The sequence below is a fragment of the Propithecus coquereli genome, unplaced genomic scaffold (genome assembly GCF_000956105.1).
Source record: "Propithecus coquereli isolate 6110/MARCELLA unplaced genomic scaffold, Pcoq_1.0 Scaffold38, whole genome shotgun sequence".
Lineage (NCBI taxonomy): Eukaryota > Metazoa > Chordata > Mammalia > Primates > Indriidae > Propithecus > Propithecus coquereli.
The window spans coordinates 9004450-9021946 of NW_012149507.1; the positions used below are offsets into that span (position 1 = coordinate 9004450).

Consider the following 17497-nt stretch of genomic DNA (forward strand, 5'->3'; position numbering starts at 1 on the left):
TCACTTTCCTGTCAAACCTACTCCTCATTTGTGTATTTACAATCTCAGTGATGCATACCTCTTTGAGTTACCTAAATTAAAAAACGTTGAGTCATCCTAGACTCCTGCTTCTTCATCTTTTGTTTCTAAACAGCCTCTAAATCTTATTGATCCCACCTCCATCTATTTTACATATTCTTCTGCACCCCTTGTATTAGGTTATCAAGCATGGAATGTCTGATTTCCTTAAATACTAAGTTTGACAGTGATATCTCTGACATTTCACTTTGACATTTCTTGTTTATTTTTTTATTGTGAAGGTACATCCTCATTCTTTCAAATGCGCGTTTTAGCTTGTGATTAACTTTCACTTTTTTTTTTTTTTTTTTGCGGAGGGGGGAGCAATTTTTGTGAAACCATGGATAAATCAAAAATTCGTTATTTTTTAACACAATGAGTTCTGTTGTGGAACCAGTGCAGTGCAGACAGCTCAAAATACCAACAGAGTGTTTGGGAAGGATGTGGCTAATTAAGGCACAGTATGTCATGGTTTGAGAAGATCCATTCTGGTGATTTTAATCTAGAAAATGAGCCATGTGGGTGACCTGAGATCAGGGTGGATAATGATGAGCTGAAAGCTGTAGTGGAAGCAAATCCATCTCGTGAATTAGCAAGGTTTGATGTTGCTATTCCAACAATATTGGACCATTTGAAACAAATCAGCAAGGTAAAGAAGCTGGATAGATGGGTTCCGCATGAATTAAATGAGCATCAGAAGAGAAATCATCTTGAAGCTTGCCTTTCTTTGCTGTCATGACATAAATGTGAACCATTTCTATACCGTATTGTTATATGTGATGAAAAATGCATGCTTTTTGACAATTGCAAGCATTCTGCACAAATGGTTGGATAAAGATGAAGTGCTGGAACACTGTCCAAAACTGAATACTCATCAAAAAAAGGTAATGGTGTGTGTTTAGTGGTCTGGCAGTGGTATCATCCACTATAGCTTCATCAAACCTGGTCAGTCGATTATAGTGGATGTCTACTACAACCAATTGGATAAAATGATGAGGATGCTCGCGATTAAGCAGTGGAGATTGGTCAACAGAGATAGGCCAGTTTGCAGGACCACATGTTGCAAAAAACAATGCTGCTCAAACTACAGAAGCTGGACTTGGAAACTCTCTGTCATCTACCACATTCCCCAGACCTTGCACCAACTGACTACTACTCCTTCCAGGCTTTGGACCACTTTTTGCAAGGAAAAATATTCAATTCTCAACAAGCTGTTGAAAATGTCTTTTGTGATTTCATCGCCACTCACTCTCCGGGCTTTTTTGCTGCTGGTATAAACAAGCCACCATTAAGAGGGCAAAAACCATGTCAGTAGTTCAGGCACATACTTTGATTAATTGCACTGCTTCTTGTTTGAGACATAAACTAAAATTTTGATTCAGAATTGGACATTTCATATTTAATGACCTAATACTAGTGTAGACCATCAGCATCTCTCATCAAGACAGTTTTAGTAATCTAATTTGTCTACTTACCTATTAGTAACTACTTCTTGCCCTATGAGCCTGTCACAGCCAGAATTACCTTTTTGACCCAAATATTGCATCTGTCCTTCATTTAAAACTCTTGGATATCTCTTCATTGTCTCAGGATAAATTCTAAACTTCTTAGCATAATCTGACCCCAACCAACCTAACTGGGCCCATGTCCTACTACTTCCATCTTCTGCAATGTGATTTCTAGCAATTGAACCACGCGTAGTTCCCTGAACAAGCAATTTTGTTTCACTTATCTAGACCCTTAAACCTGCCTAGAATCCTACTTTCTGTCCCCAGTTCAGTTAACCTGCCACATTCCTCTTTCTTTCAAGGTTCAGCTTAGGCATCACTTTGTATAACTTTCCTTGATTTTCCCAAGGGAGATTTTGGGGTCTTTCCTTATGTTTAAATCACCCCTTCTATGTACCTTCATTATAATGTTTATCATATTCTACTGCAATTCTCTTTTTACCTTTCAACTGTAACCCATAAGCTCCTTGAGAACAAGACCTTTTTCTTTTCATCTAGTGCTTAACACAATGCCTAGAACTTAATGCTCTGTAAATGCTTGTTGAGTAATCAAAACTATATGCACAAAACTTTATAAAATACTTGAACATTGGTGATTCCTATATAAATATATGTTAACTTAAAATTTGAAAAATATGCAGTGCTGAAAATCTCTCCCACAAACTGTTTTCATGAAAGATATAAATATGATTTGATATTCATGCTGTATCTTAGGTTACAATAGGCCCATTTTATGATATTTCCCCCAGTGGCAATAAGAAAAATTATGTATTGCATTCAATTCATTTTGGAAAAATAGAAAACTTAGCTGAAAAGTTTAACAAGTATAGACACTAAATACCTGCAACTTATTGCCATTTACAGTAGTTACTTTGAATTTTTTGGATGGAATTTAAAAATTTGTCTAGCACCATTTTATAAAGTGATTCTCTCTGAGCCTTTTCTTTTTTTAAGACATAGGGTCTTGCTCTGTTGCCCAGGCTAGAGTGCAGTGGCTGGATCATAGCTCACTGTAACCTCAAACTCCTGGGCTCAAGTGAGTCTTCTTCCCCAGACTCCTGAGTAGCCAGAACCTTAGGTATGTGCCACCACACCCAGCTGGTTTTTAAAATTTTTGTTGTAGAAACAGGGTCCTGCTATGTTGCCCTATCTGTTCTTGAGCTCCTGGCCTCAAGCAGTCCTCCCACTTCAGTCCTCCAAAGTTCTGGAATTATAGGCATGAGCCACCATGCCCAGCCCCCTTTTTTGTAATTTTTATACATCTAGTTTCTACAGTTATATAATTGGTTTATTTTTTTTCTTGCTTAGAAACACATGGAACAAGCAGTTATCCCACTGATAAGTCATCTTTTAATTTAGCTGCAGTTGTTGCTGAAACACTTGGACTTAGTGTTCAAGAAGAATCCGTAAGTAATTGTTTAGTTTGGTGATAAAATGAATTGTTATGTCTTTTTAGGTCAGTTCTTAGAGAATTGAGCAAGAAAAAAATTATTTTACCTAAAGATCACGGATAAAGGCCTGGAACAAAAATAATATTGTTAGAAATGCCCTTTTATATTATCTATCCCAGACAGTCCCAGAAGTCTAGAGTCTTTAGAATTCTTGGAATATGGGTTGAGTCAAAATTTAGAGGAATAATGATGACATAGAGATTTTGTCAACTCTCTTCCCTTCCCCCTCTCCTACTCCTTGTCATCTCCCATTCCATCTAAGACCTAAACCATGAAGTTGATTTCAGAATTATTGAATCGTTTTCACATTCTTTAAACTGGGATTTGATTTGGAAACAGACTGAATTCTTTGAACTGTCAAGAACTGCCAGTCCACTTAGATCTAATTCTTAGAAATTGGGTCAGAAATTGACTCCTTGATTTTCTTTTCATTATTTTAGTACTTCCTTACATCAGGCAAGTTTACTTCTTTGTCTTAATTGAGTCCCAGAAAACAGAAAACCTGAATTCTTCAATCTTAGGAAAAGTTCTATTCTGACACAATTTTAAAATATTTCTTTGCTTTAATCAGTAATTGTATATGTGCTCTTAAGTTATCTTGCTGTTGAATTTCTAAAAATTGAATTGGTTTTTCATTACATTCAGATTTTTTGTCCTTTTTAGTTTTAAATCCATCCTCAAATCATAGTGGGTAGTTTTTAACCTTTGAACTTTAAATGTGTTTTAATGGGTTCTAATTCCCTCCTACCCATAAACCTGGCAAGTCAGTAGTTTGGACACTAGGTATATTAAGGGAGCTGAAATCTAAAGACTTGCTGCTCAAAATGTGATCCACAGGCCAACAGCATCTACATCACTTTTGAGGTTTGTTAGAGATGCAGCATCTCAGACCTGCTGAACTTAAATTTTAAGAAGATCCCCAGTTGACTTGTATGCATGTTAAAGTTTGAGAAGCACTGCTCTCTAAAGGATTTTTTTAAATTCATCTATCAGTATAAATAATTATCTCTATTCCTTTCCCCTCATCTTAATAATGTTGTTTTTTGGATTTGGAGTTTTATATACAGACGATAGAATGTATTTGTGTAAAATATTAAAATATTGATGCTTTTCTCTTTAGACTTAAAATATGCTTCATATTTTGTATTGTGACAAAATTCACATAACATAAAATTAATCATTTGGAAGTGTACGCTTCAGTGACATTTAGTATTCACAATATTATGCAACTTCCACTTCTATCTAGTTCCAAAGCATTTTTATCACCCCTCCAAAAAACCCCATACCCTCTAAACATTCATTCCCATTCCCCACTCCCTGCAGCCCCTGGTAACCACCAGGCTGCTTTCTGTCCTCTGGATTTCCCTATTCTGGAAATTTCATATAAATGAAATCATACATTATGTGGCCTTTTACTTAGCATATTTTTGAGGTTCATCCACATCATAGCATATGTCAGTACTTCATTCCTTTTTAAGGATGGCTAATATTCCACTGTATGGGTGTGCTTTATATTTAACTACTGAAGGAATCTCAAGGTCCCATGAGCCCTCTTGGTGATGAGCTCTACCACTGTCTGGAAGGAGATCACAAGAAACAGCCTTTTGAGGAATCTACTGGACATATTGAAGACAGTGTAAGGTAATTTGGGGCACTTTGGTGAAAACTTATAAGCTATTGGTGAGATCTCATTACAGTGAGTTTCATATAATTAAACCGTTTCTCTCCCTCAGCATATAGTTTTTTATTCTAGTTATATTAATTTTTACTTTTAAAAAGGCCTCCCCAGTTTCTGACCAATTGAAAGCTTTTTTGCATTAAAGTAGAGAGGTGGATATTATTTTTAGATACTTTCTGTATGTTTATCAAGCAGTAATTAAGAGCTCCCAGCCTTGTTACTCTGCCCCTTTAAAGACCCAATCATCTCTTCTGGGTTTATATTTCCAAAAACTGAATGTTGTACAGAATGCATCTATAAGCATGGTTGAGCTTCCAAGATCGTGTTACAGCTTGTTTTTACTAATTTCAGAACATCCATTAACTAATAATACAGACATCCCTTGGTATCCGTGGGGGATTGGTTCTAGGACACCACCCACCTCAGCTACCAAAATCCAAGGATGCTCAAGTCCCTTAAATAAAATGGCCATTGTATTTGCTTATAATTTACACATATCCTTCCATATACTTTAAAGCATTTGTAGATTATTTATAATACTTAATACAGTGCCTACATGTCACTTTATTCACTTAGATAGATTCAACATAGTACTTGACACATGGCAAATTCAAGTTTCGCTGTTTGGAACTTTGTAAAATTTGGGTTTTTTCCCAGATATTTTCCATCTCTGGTTTGTTGAATACACAGATGCAGAACCCACAGATATGAAGGGCTGGCTGTACCTATATTTATGTAGTCTTTTGCATTGTAAAAGAGCTTTTGGGTTTTAGATACAGGCATTACATTTAATATGTCCTTATCGTATTATAGTTAATCCCATTTTGGGGGTACATATAAAAAATGCAGCTCCAGAGAGGTTAAATGTCTTATTTAAGGCCAATTAGCTATTAATTGCTAGAGCCAGAGATCTTACCTAGCCCACATCTTCAAACTGAAACCTACAGTTCTTTTTACAGCTATCTCCTCTGCTAGAGACAACCTGGGTTTTAACTTATGTTCAATTCTGTAGCATAGGAATTTTGTTTCTTGGAGTTACTCATGACAAAATTTTATAACAAAAGAATTTGGGTTCTCAGTGGAATTTATTAAAATATGATTTTCTTATAAAGTTACTTAAATTACTTGGGAAAACTTTTTATAGATAGGAATATCATGGTATTGAGACATGTTTCCCGTATCATTTTCCTCTGCTTTTTGTCATTCAAACGAAGAAAAGCCAACAGCTATACCCTATCTTAAATTTTGGTTAACCATCTACCTCTAATAGGTAGATAAGACCTTACCGTTAATTCTGTATTAACAAAGGTTTTTCCATGATGCTTGTGTTTTAATTTTTTTGCTTATCCCTTTAATAAGAAAAAGTTTTATCATTCTTTATTTATTTAGATTTTCAGATTCTACTTCAAAGTCTCCTCCTCAAGAATTGACTACTCGGGTGTCATCTCCTGTGTTTGGAGCTACCTCTAATGTGAAAAGTAGTTTAGGTTTGAATACAAGTTTGTCCCCTTCTCTTTTAGAGATTGGGAGAAAAAAACATCTGAAAACAGCCCCTTTCAGCAACACTTCTATTTCTAGATCAGAGAAAGCTAGATCAAAATCTGAAGATAGTGCCCTTTTCACACATCATAGTCTTGGGTCTGATGTGAACAAGATCATTAGCCAGTCATCTTCTAATAAACAAATACTTATAAATAAAAATATAAGTGAACTCATAGGTGAACAGGGTGGTACTGATCACATTAAAGATGCTGTTACCGGTAAACATTTGGAGTCCCTGAAATCACTGGGAGGCAGAACAACCAAAAGGAAGAAAACTGAGGAAGAAAGTGAACATGAAGTAAGCTACCCCCAAGCCTCTTTTGATAAAGAAAATGCTTTTCCTTTTCCAACGGATGATCAATTTTCCGTGAATGGGGACTGCATGATGGATAAACCTCTGGATCTGTCTGATCGATTTTCAGCTATCCAGCGCCAAGAGAAAAGCCAAGGAAGTGAGACCTCTAAAAACAGATTTAGGCAAGTGACTCTTTATGAGACTTTGAAGCCCATTCCCAAGGGTTCTTCCTCAGTCCGTAAGGCCCTGGGTGGAGCCTGCATGTTATCCAAAGATTCCCCAGAGGAGCCCCATTTGCAGGAGTGCATCATCCTCCAGCCATTGAGTAAATTCTCTCCAGACAATAAACCGCCATTACAAATAAAAGAAGAAAATCCTGTCTTCAAAATCCCTCTACGTCCATGTGAAAGTTTGGAGACAGAGAATCTTTTTGATGACATGAAGGTTTGTGTTAAATGTTTGAGCATTTTGATTAAAACGGTTGTTTGTGATTTTATCTAGATACTAATGATTATTTCTCTTTTAGGGTACTCATGAGCCAACAAAAATGAAAACCAGGTCAGTCCACGGAGGATGTGAACTTGCATCAGTTCTTCAGTTAAATCCATGTAGAATTGCTAAAACAAAGCCTCTACAGAACAACCAAGGTGTGTACACTGTGAATAGGTTTCCTTCTCTTTTTTAATGACTTTAAGTTGGGTATTATATAATTTACATTCTTTGAATACATTGAATCATTCTGGAAAAAAAATCTTATTTCTTCCTGCATGTGTCTATTTATAGGATGATTCTCATTGGTTTCATTTTACCTGTGATTTTTCTTCTCTTGTGCTTTTTGAAAAAAATGAATTGTGATCTTTTGATACCTACTTTTAAAGGTGATTTTGTGGATTTACTTATTTTATGTAGTTATTTCTTATTTTCTTTATGAAAGCTTTTTAAGATATAAACTATACAGAATTGTAAAAAATAAAAAAATTAGAACTTTCATTATCTAAACCTTGGTCTTTACCCTGTGAAAACCCTATTACTTTTGTTTGCATTTACATGTATATCTGTAAAAATATGTGTGTATACATTTATATGGATTTTTAAACTTCTTATTTGAAAACATTTTTTGCTCTCATATATCTTTTCATAATTTTGTTGTTTTTAAAAGGAATCCTTTTGTTTTTTCAGCCACTGGATATTTCTGTAGTTATGTGCAGTATTTTTTCTTTTATTCTTCATTGGAAAGTTATTCCTTCATTTTGAGTTTATTTTTCTTTTTTCCTGAAGCACATTCTTCAGTTCTTCAAGTGAGGGTTTTAGTCTTTGTATAAAAGAATTTTTTTCACTGTCATTCCTGATTTTTTTTTTTTAGCTTTTTGTTTTTATTTTTTTCATGGTCACTCCAGGGATTACAGTATACCTACTTAAACTTTCCCAGTCTTCATGGAGTTAATATTATACTACTTCATGTTCTATAACCACACTTTATGTAGCCACCATGTACTATATCCACATACGCTGAAGATCCTTCCAAACATTGCTATAATTTTAAATTAAAAAAAAAATTTTTTGAAATGTAAATCACATACTATAAAAAATCACCCATTAAAGTGTCCAATTCATTGGTTTTGGTGTACTCAGAATTGTACGACCATCCCTATAGTCTAAGCTTGGAACATTTTCATCACTCTCCTTCCCCCTCACTCTTCCCCATTCCTAGGCACCACTAATCTACTTTTCTGTTTCCATAGATTTGCCTCTTCTGGAGTTTTCATATAAATGGAATCATTCAATATATGATCTTTTGTGACTTTCTTCTTTCACTTGTCATAATGTTTTCAATTTTTATCTATGTTGTAGCATATATCAATATTACATTCCTTTTTATTGTTGAATAATGTTTCGTTGCATAAGTATACCATGTTTTATTTATCCATTTGTCCATTGACAGGCATTTAAGTTGTTTCCACTTTTTGCTATTATGAATACTGCTGCTATGAACATTTGTGTACAAGTTTTCGTGTGAATGTATGTTTTCTTTTTCCTTGGGTTATACCTAGGAATAGAATTGCTAGACCATATCCCAACTCTATATTTTACCTTTTGAAGGATTGCCTATTTTCCAAAGCAACTACACCATTTCACATTCCCACCAGTGGTGTATGAGGGTTCCAGTTTCTCCACATCCTTACTAACACTTGTTATCTATCTTTTTAGTTCTAGCCATCGTAGTGGGTGTGAAGTAGTATCTTATTGTGGTTTGGGTTTGCATTTGCTTGATTGCTAATGATGTTGAGCATCTTTTCATGTGTTTATTGGCCATTTGTGTATCTTCTTTGAGTATTCAAATCCTTTGCTCATTTTTAATTGTGATATTTGTCTTTTTATTATTCAGTTCTGAGAGTTCTTTATATATCCTAGGTACAAGTCCTTTACCAGACAAGCAATTTGCAAAAACTGTTCTGTTCTGTAGATCTCATAATGTTTTAAAGTGATGAGAATTTTTGAAATCAGTTTTTTAATTGCATATTTTTTTCCTTATCTAAGATGTATCCTTTGAAAATATCCAGTGGAGTATAGATCCAGGCGCAGACCTTTCTCAGTATAAAATGGATATTACTGTAATAGATACAAAGGTAAGTAAAGTAAAACCAAAGCCCATTTGGTTCTTATTCTAGTGAGTTGTTAGTCAGCCTCCTCACCTGACTCACTGTATGACCTTGAGATAAACAGATATCTCTTAAAATCTGAATTTATTTATTCAAGAAACTAGGAAATAAAGATGCTTATTCTTCCACCTTTATGGTATTTTTGAAAGCGTAATAATACTTTCTGACTTTACAGGACTTTGCTGAAACAAATGTTAATTTTTTTTTAACACATTAATTGCCATGTGAGTTATATTTAACTCATGCTAGTTTCGAGCCTGGGGCCTCATGAAGCAAAACCTGGACAAAACCCTGCAATTGGTTTGTGAAAATCTTACCTGTTGATGTTCTTATTGTTATAATTAATATTGACAAATTAATTCTAAAAACATGAATTAAATCAATAGAAGTCAATAAATTTCATTTTTCATTAAATTAGAAAGGATCATTCTGTTTATGAAGTTTTTGTTCTATTTTTGTAATGAAACACCATGGCCCCATGGAAAAGTTTGTTTTCTAGTGTGTCAGTCAATGTGTTAAATGATGCAAAATGCTAGTTACATATTTTAAATAATTTTATTTTTGTTAAAATCATCATGTCTTGATTAGCTGGAGAGTAATATATCATCAAAAAAATTCATTTTCCCAGTTAACTTTTTTTTAATTTTTTTTTTAATAGACAGAGTCTTGCTTCTGTTGCCTAAGTAGAGTGCAATGGCTTGATAATAGCTCAGTGCAACCTCAAATTTCTGGGTTCAAACTATTCTCCTGCCTCAGCCTCCCTAGTAGCTGGGACTGCAGACATGCATCACTACACCCAGCTAAGTTTTTCTGTTTTTGGTAGAAACGGGTCTTGCTCTTGTTCAGGCTGGTCTCGAACTCCTGACCTCAAGCGATCCTCCCACTTTGGCCTCCCAGAGTGCTAGGATTTCCAGCCTATTTTTTTAATACTGTATTTTTTTCATTAATACTTTTTTGCCTTATATTTAGGTTCTGTATAGTTTGAGGAGTTCTCTTTCACTTGGTAGCATATTAATAACAAAATATTTAATAGTTACTAGAGTGATATATATCCATCAAGAAATTAGACTTTTGAAATTGTTACTCTTAGTGTACTTTGGTGTTGGTTACTCTGAGGCAGCTTAGAGAAGAAAAGCAGGGAAAGCTCAAGGAAATTCAGTGGTAAATAAGCCTCCCTTTTGTTGGCATCAGTCCTTCTTTTCCTAGGCTTGAGAGAGGATCCTTGTACATTGAAGCTAAAATGTTTTACAGTCAGTAAAATCTAAATCTTTATCTGTTCCTGAGATAAAAAGGTAAAAATTATAAAATTTATGTTATGTATATTTCACTACAATTTTTTATATAAAGTAAATATAAGACCATAAAAGAATAATTGCTAATTTTCTTTATCTTTTTGAATATTTATTCAGGATGGCAGTCAGTCAAGATTAGGAAGAGAGACAGTGGACATGGACTGTACGCTGGTTAGTGAAACTGTGCTTTTAAAAATGAAGAAGCAAGAGCAGAATGGAGAAAAAAGTCCAAGTAAGATTTGTTTTTGTTTTTTTTATTTTAATAAAAATGTGGAGTGACATTCATAGTTGTACCATTATACTGATTAGCCCAAGTAGCCTCTTAACCATAAACCAGGTTTTTTTCCTGCTCTGTTAATTCCGTGTTCTTCTTAGGAAACCTCAGTTTCAGTATTTCAGAAAAAAAATTTTAACCAAAATAATTTTATTCCAGAAAGAATTCACATTGCTTCCAGGGGTCAGCAAAGGATAGCCAGCTGCCAGTTTGGTAAATGAAGTTTTACTGGGACTCAGCCTCATTAGTTTATGTGATGCCTATGGCTGCTTGCTCCACCCAGCAGCAGAGTAGAGTAGAGTAGCCAGTGCAGAGATCTCAGGGCCCCATGAGCCTAAAATGTTTATTGTCTGACCCTTTAAGAAAAAGTTTGTTGATCCCTGACTTAGACAATTTTTTATAAGTGATGTAACAGGGAATCTTAAGAATCCTATGTTAGAATTATGATTTTTCTTAAACAATTTGAGAAGGAAGGGGGAATTCTACTGAGATGGGTTAGTATAGATTTACAGATTAGCACTACAAATGGTAGTGTATATACTGAGTTATTCCGCCAAAATCTGCCTCTACAAATAAGGGGATTTAGCCAAATTAGGGGTCTGTAGCCCTTGGTGGCGAGAAACTGTTAATTCTTCACCTGAAACCTTGATTTTTCCAAAAGTGGGAACAACACAAGGATTTTTGGTTAGCACTACCTTAGCAACATTCCTGTCTGTAGAGGCACATGACATGAGATCATCCTAGACTAGGAACAGTTGTCATTTGCCACCATTATGTATTGAAGGTTGAGAACCTGCCACATGTACGTGCTAAGAGCAGAGGCATTTCCCAGTGATCATCTGTTAGAATACATTCAGGCTGTCTGCATTCCCTATCTTTTGCTAAATTTTCTATACTAGTGAGACTCTGTCTCAAAAAAAAAAAAAAAAAAACAGCAGTCTTGCCCCAGTTTCTTTTGAATCAGTTCATCTCTTGCCACCCTAAATGCAGTAAGTGAGAGAAAATTGTAATAGTCTTTGCTTTAATTCTTTGTTCTTTAATAATAACAAACCATATAATGAAGCAGATGGCTGCCTAGGAAGAGAAGCTAGTACCTATTAAAAGAAAAACCTTCACAGTAATTTAATGTCTTTTTATGGTTTGTATGACACTTGAATAACTCTTCTTAAGAGGATACCTTGCTTTTAAGATATTTTATTCCTGGTACCAACCCCTAATAATGTTTTTCTTATTTTTTGTAGAAAAGGGAAAAACTAAAGTATGACTACTTTGGCTTTAAATCTATCTAGTTGATTTAAAGAAAACAATAGTTTCTGAAGTTCATTTGAAGCAAGTATCATGTGGAAGTGAAATTAGAACTTGGACTAATGAGTGGAGGTTATAGAGATAATTTTGGCTAAATTGTGGATACTATTGCTATGTAATAAATCACCCCAGTAACTTAGAGGATTAAAATAGCAACAATCATTTTCTTATCTTCATAGTTTCTGTGGCTCAGGAATTCAGAAAGGGCTTAGCTGGGCAGTTCTGTTTCAGGGTCTCTTGTGCAGCTGTAGGCAGATGGTGGCTGGAACTGGAACAGCAGAGGGCTGGGCAGCTAGAGGGTGGCTTGGCACCTCTCTACTCATTTGCTCCCAAGGCTTCTTCGTGTGATCTCTTCATATGGGCTAGTGTGAGCTTCCTCTTCACATGGAGGCTAAGTTCCCAGAGTCAGTGCCCCAACAGAACAGAGCAGAAATGCCTGGCGTCTCTATGATCTCAGAAGTTACACAGTGTTACAAAGATCTGCATGGGTTCAGAGTGAGTGAACATGGCCCTCAGTGTTGGCTCAGTGACACTCAATGGGAGGAGTGTCAACATCACATTGTAAGAACAGCACATGGAATAGGAGAATACTGTTGAGGCCATTATTTGAAAAAAACAATCTGCCCCATAAGGATAAAACATTTTTAACACTTAGAATTGCTTAAAAATGAAATATACCGATAAAAACTCCCAATTACTGCTAATATTTTAATTCAAAAATGTTCTCTATGTCCCTGCTCTGCGTTAGACTTACTAGGTGCTGTGATAGATCAATAGGGATCTTTTTTCTTCAGTATTTCACAATCAGAAATCAAACCAACCAAAAAAAAATCAGCAACTTAACATCGTGATTTACTAACAGCATATACAAAATGCTTTGGGAATGCCTAGCACAGTGCCTCATACATAGAAATTATATTTTATTTACAAATTTGACCTTCAGCTTGAAAAATAAATGTTTGACCATTCAATAAATATCAGGTGAAAATTTTCTACCTGGAAGTATTCTAGGAACTAGAGATAAGTAAACAGAACAAAATTACGTACCTCATGGACCTTACATTCTAGTGAGAAATAAGCAGATACATGGTATGACAGATGAGACAAGCAGAGTAAGCTTGTCCTGAAAGACAAGCAGGGTAAGCGTGATAGAGCACTGCAGATTGGGAGAGGTGCTAGTTGTGTTATATAGAGTAATCTTGGCAGGCCTCTGTTCTGTCATATTTGTTAGTCAACTGAATCTATTTCTGTGTTTTTCTTAAATTCTAGTGTTTTTAAAAATGTGATTATATAATCGGAAATGTAGTTAGATCTTTGAAGATGAATTTATCATTTTTACATATCAAACATGGCATTGAATTCATTATTTCTATTAGTGCTAAACTACCAAGTGCTAATGATGATTCAAGAAAATACTTTTTTTTGCCACTTCATTAGAAAAATAAGCAGGCAAGCAAAATTCTGTGGAGATTTTGTCTGTAATTTATATACTTTTTTTAAACTTAATGTTTTCCATCATTTATTATGACATTTTCTATTCTTCAGTTTCTGTGATAAGACTCCTTTTGGTTTAATATGAATTATACGTGAGCTAGCAGGGAGGAAAAAATTTTCACATTCATAAGGGATTTGATTTTATGACAATAACTAAAACTAGCATTCTCTTAATGTGAGTAAAGGATAAGTAAAGCCATAACATAGAGGCTTTGTAAATGCACAGAAACTACCCAGACTTGGGGGTTTATTCCTGCCTCATGCACAAATTCTAAGAATTAAACCATATTGTAAGACTCATGATTTTAAAAGTGTCTTTAAACACTTCATTACATATATTACAGCTTACGACCCACTTACAGTCCCTGAATTAACACTCTTAACATTATAACTTAGAACTAACATCCTTAGAATTATCTTTTTAGTGTGTTGTCCACAAACATTCAGTATATACATTACATCTATTCACTGAAAGAACACTCTTCAAAACTAGACCTGAAACCCTTGTTGTAATAATCATGTTTTAAAGAAGTGTCTTTGAATACTTCATTATGTACGTTACAGTTTGTTACTTATTTTCACTGAATTAACACTTTTAACAAGACAACTTACAACTAACATTCTTAGGATCACCCTTTACACATGTCTACAAGCACTTCACTGCCTACATTACATCTATTCACTGAAAGAACATTCTTCAAAATAAGGCCTGTAGTCCACATTTTAAGAACCATATTTTAGAGAAGTGTCTTTCAGGACCTCATTGCATTATTTTGTGGCAGTCACTACAAGTTTCATGTTGGTCTACAAAGAAAGCAAAAAGCTTGTTGCCCTAAGCCAATGCTCTTTTACACAGATGAAGAAAGAAAAATGAATGATAGCTTGGAAGATATGTTTGATCGGACAACACATGAAGCATATGAATCCTGTTTGGCAGATAGTTTCCCCCAGGTAGCAGATGGAGAGGAAGAATTATCTGCTGCCACAAAGAAACCAAACAGTAAGGCTATTTTCTCTTTAATTATGGCTTCTCAGTTACAAGTTAAGTCATCAAGATAATTAACAGAGGCTCGAGGAGGTATATCAACAAAGTTTCATGTATAAATTTCTTTTTCTATTTTTTTAAATTTTGAGATAATCTCTTACTAATAAAAGAGTTCCAAAACTAGTTCTTACACCTTTCATTTCCCTTTGTGTTAACATCTTACATAACCATAAGATATTTATTAGAATTAAGAAGTTAATTTTGGTTTGATAGTATAAATTTCTTTATAATATACGCATAAAATTTATAAAAGTTTTAAGAAACTTCAGTTTGTTAATAATTGTAATAGAGAAGAGAGTTTCACAGAAAATTCAAATCCGTTTTCTGCTATGAATGTTTTATCTTACCAGATAAAATACCTAATGTAACTATCTATGTCAGTCTTAAGATCTGTTTCATTAAAAGCATTAATTTTATAATGTAGGGTAGCAATCAAAAGAACATTCTACTTAACTGAAACTGTAAGTAGATAATCTGGATTGGAAGTTAGTTAAAATTCGTATCTCTTTTTCTTACTGTGACTAAAGTCAAAATTTTTAATCTAGTACAAAAGTTGTTTTATAGTGGTTTAAATGAACTACCTTCTTCTATGGCACAAATTTGTCTTGACAGGCTTTGCTTATGCTTCCATCAGGTTTCTAAAATGATGGCCCTTAGCTCAAAGTGGATGAGACCCAGACCAAAGATACAGAACGGGAGGCTTTGTTTGCTTGCTTAGTGGATGGCAAAAACTCCATCAAGTAAACCTTACAGCAAAAATTTACAGCTGTTCAATATACTTTTTTTCTCCCAAGAAGAACCTTTTGTTTCCCATCAGAGAAAAAGAATATTCTTTTACAAAAGTATACTTATTAATTTCTGTCCTTTTTTTAAATCTCTGCCAACTTCTATTTCTTAGATTATCCCCAAGAATCTGACTTTCTCCCTCACATCTTGTTTTCTCTCACAGCTTTTATTTTATTCTTAAAAATACTTTTATTGGTACATAATATTTTATATATTTATGAGGTACATGTGCTTTTATATGCATAGAATGTATAATGATCAAGTTATGGTATTGAGGGTATCCATCATCTTGAGTATTTATAATATCATTTCTATGTTTTGGTAACATTTCAAGTCTTCTAGCTACTTTGAAATGTATAATATATTGTTGCTAACTATAGTCACCCTAGTCTGCTATCGAACATTAAAACTTATTTCTTCTATCTAACTGAAAAATAGGGAACGCTTACAAATTTGCATGTCATCCTTGGGCAGGGGCCATGCTAATCTTCTCTGTATCGTTCCAGTTTCAGTATATGTGCTGCAAAGCAAGCACTCTCACTGCCTTTATCAACCACCTTTGAAAATTACTCCAAATCTGCATCTCTAGGTTTGACTTCTCTGATGAATCTCTGTCCCGCATTTCTAGGTATTTGCTAGATACTTCGGTGTCTCTTCAGCATAAGCTTAACATGTCTAAGCCAATTTCCATTTATTTCCTACCAAGTGACTCTTCAGACTTTTTTATTTTTCCGAGTCACCCAGACATATAATTTAGGATTTATTGTGCATTTATTTTATTTTCTCAACCCCCATATCACAAAGTCCTAACCAGTCTTCCCTCATAGGAAAGAGCAGGTTTGGGGGAGAATATCAAAAGCTCAATTCTGACCCGTTAGTACTTAATAGACATTCAAGTGGAAATACTTAATAGGCATTTGGCATGTGTCCAGAGTTTGCTCAAAAAGTCCAGAATAAAGAATAATTTGTGGGCAAAAGGTCAACCACCAGTGGATGGTGCTTAAAGCCATGAAACTGAATGAGATCACCAAGGTATTGAATATAAATGGAAAAAGATAAAGCATTTCAAGCTCTGACCTCTGGGGCATGGCAGCTTTAAGAGGTCAGAGAAACAAAGAAGAACCAGCAAAGGAAATTGAGAAGGACCTGCAGCCTGTGAATTAGGATGGAAACAAGAGTATGTGCTATTCTAGAAGCCAAATGAAGATGTTTTCTGTATATTCATTACTCTCAGCCTAGTCATCTCTCTTCTGAACCCCAAACTTGGATCCAGCTACCTATTTGACATTTCACAGGCATCTTGAACTTAATATAGTCAATTGAGAAATCTTTATTTTTCTACCCAAATGTGACCTTCCCCTGCCACTCTGGGTCTCGTTAAATCTCAATAACTACATCCAATTGCTAAAGATAGAACTGTGGGAGTCATATTTGACTTCTTTTTCCAAGTCACCTTCATGCCCAGCCTAATAACCTGGCAGTACTATCTCTAAAATATATTTCATGTAACTACTTCTGTCTTTGTAGCCACCACCCTAATCTAAACCACTGGTATCTTACCTATTCTATTGCAGACCTCCTAACTGGTCTTTTTATATCAGTTATTTCTCCTCTCGAGTCTGCTCATTACAGAATGTCAAGAGGATTTATTTTAAATGTATTAATAAACTGGATTCTATTATGTTTTTGCTTAAAAACTCTTCAATGCAAAGTAGATATTTAATGACCAATAAGCATATGAAAAGATGTTCAACACTGTGGGACATCAGAGAATGAGGTACTACTTCATACCCACCAAAATGGTTAAAAAGACTGATAAAATCTAATATTAGCAAGGGTGAAGAGCAGCTGGATTTCCTATACATTGCTAATGGGAATATAAACTTGTTACTGTGACTTTGGAAAACAATTTGGCAGGTTTTTTTTTTAAACAGCTTTGTAGAGGTTTGTCATTTTTGCATGAAGTTAAGCATATACCTATTCCCTTACTCAGCAATTTGACTCCTAGGTATATACCCAAGAAAAATGCAAACATTTTAACAAAAAGACTTGTTTAAAGAATGTTCATAGCATGTGTGTTTTATGTATTACTATTTGTAACAGCTCAAAA

The 17497-nt window shown here is 34.6% G+C and overlaps 1 protein-coding gene across 1 annotated transcript in view; it reads left to right on the forward strand.

Annotated features, from left to right (window-relative positions):
- The window catches only part of RBBP8 (retinoblastoma binding protein 8), an 82027-nt gene that overhangs the window by 49739 nt on the left and 14791 nt on the right, over positions 1–17497 (forward strand). Inside the window, exons 9-15 of the mRNA XM_012652136.1 lie at positions 2874–2971; positions 4545–4657; positions 6084–6981; positions 7058–7178; positions 9070–9158; positions 10601–10715; positions 14413–14556. Coding sequence (XP_012507590.1) covers positions 2874–2971; positions 4545–4657; positions 6084–6981; positions 7058–7178; positions 9070–9158; positions 10601–10715; positions 14413–14556 — 1578 coding nt within the window. The remainder of the gene's footprint in view (positions 1–2873; positions 2972–4544; positions 4658–6083; positions 6982–7057; positions 7179–9069; positions 9159–10600; positions 10716–14412; positions 14557–17497) is intronic.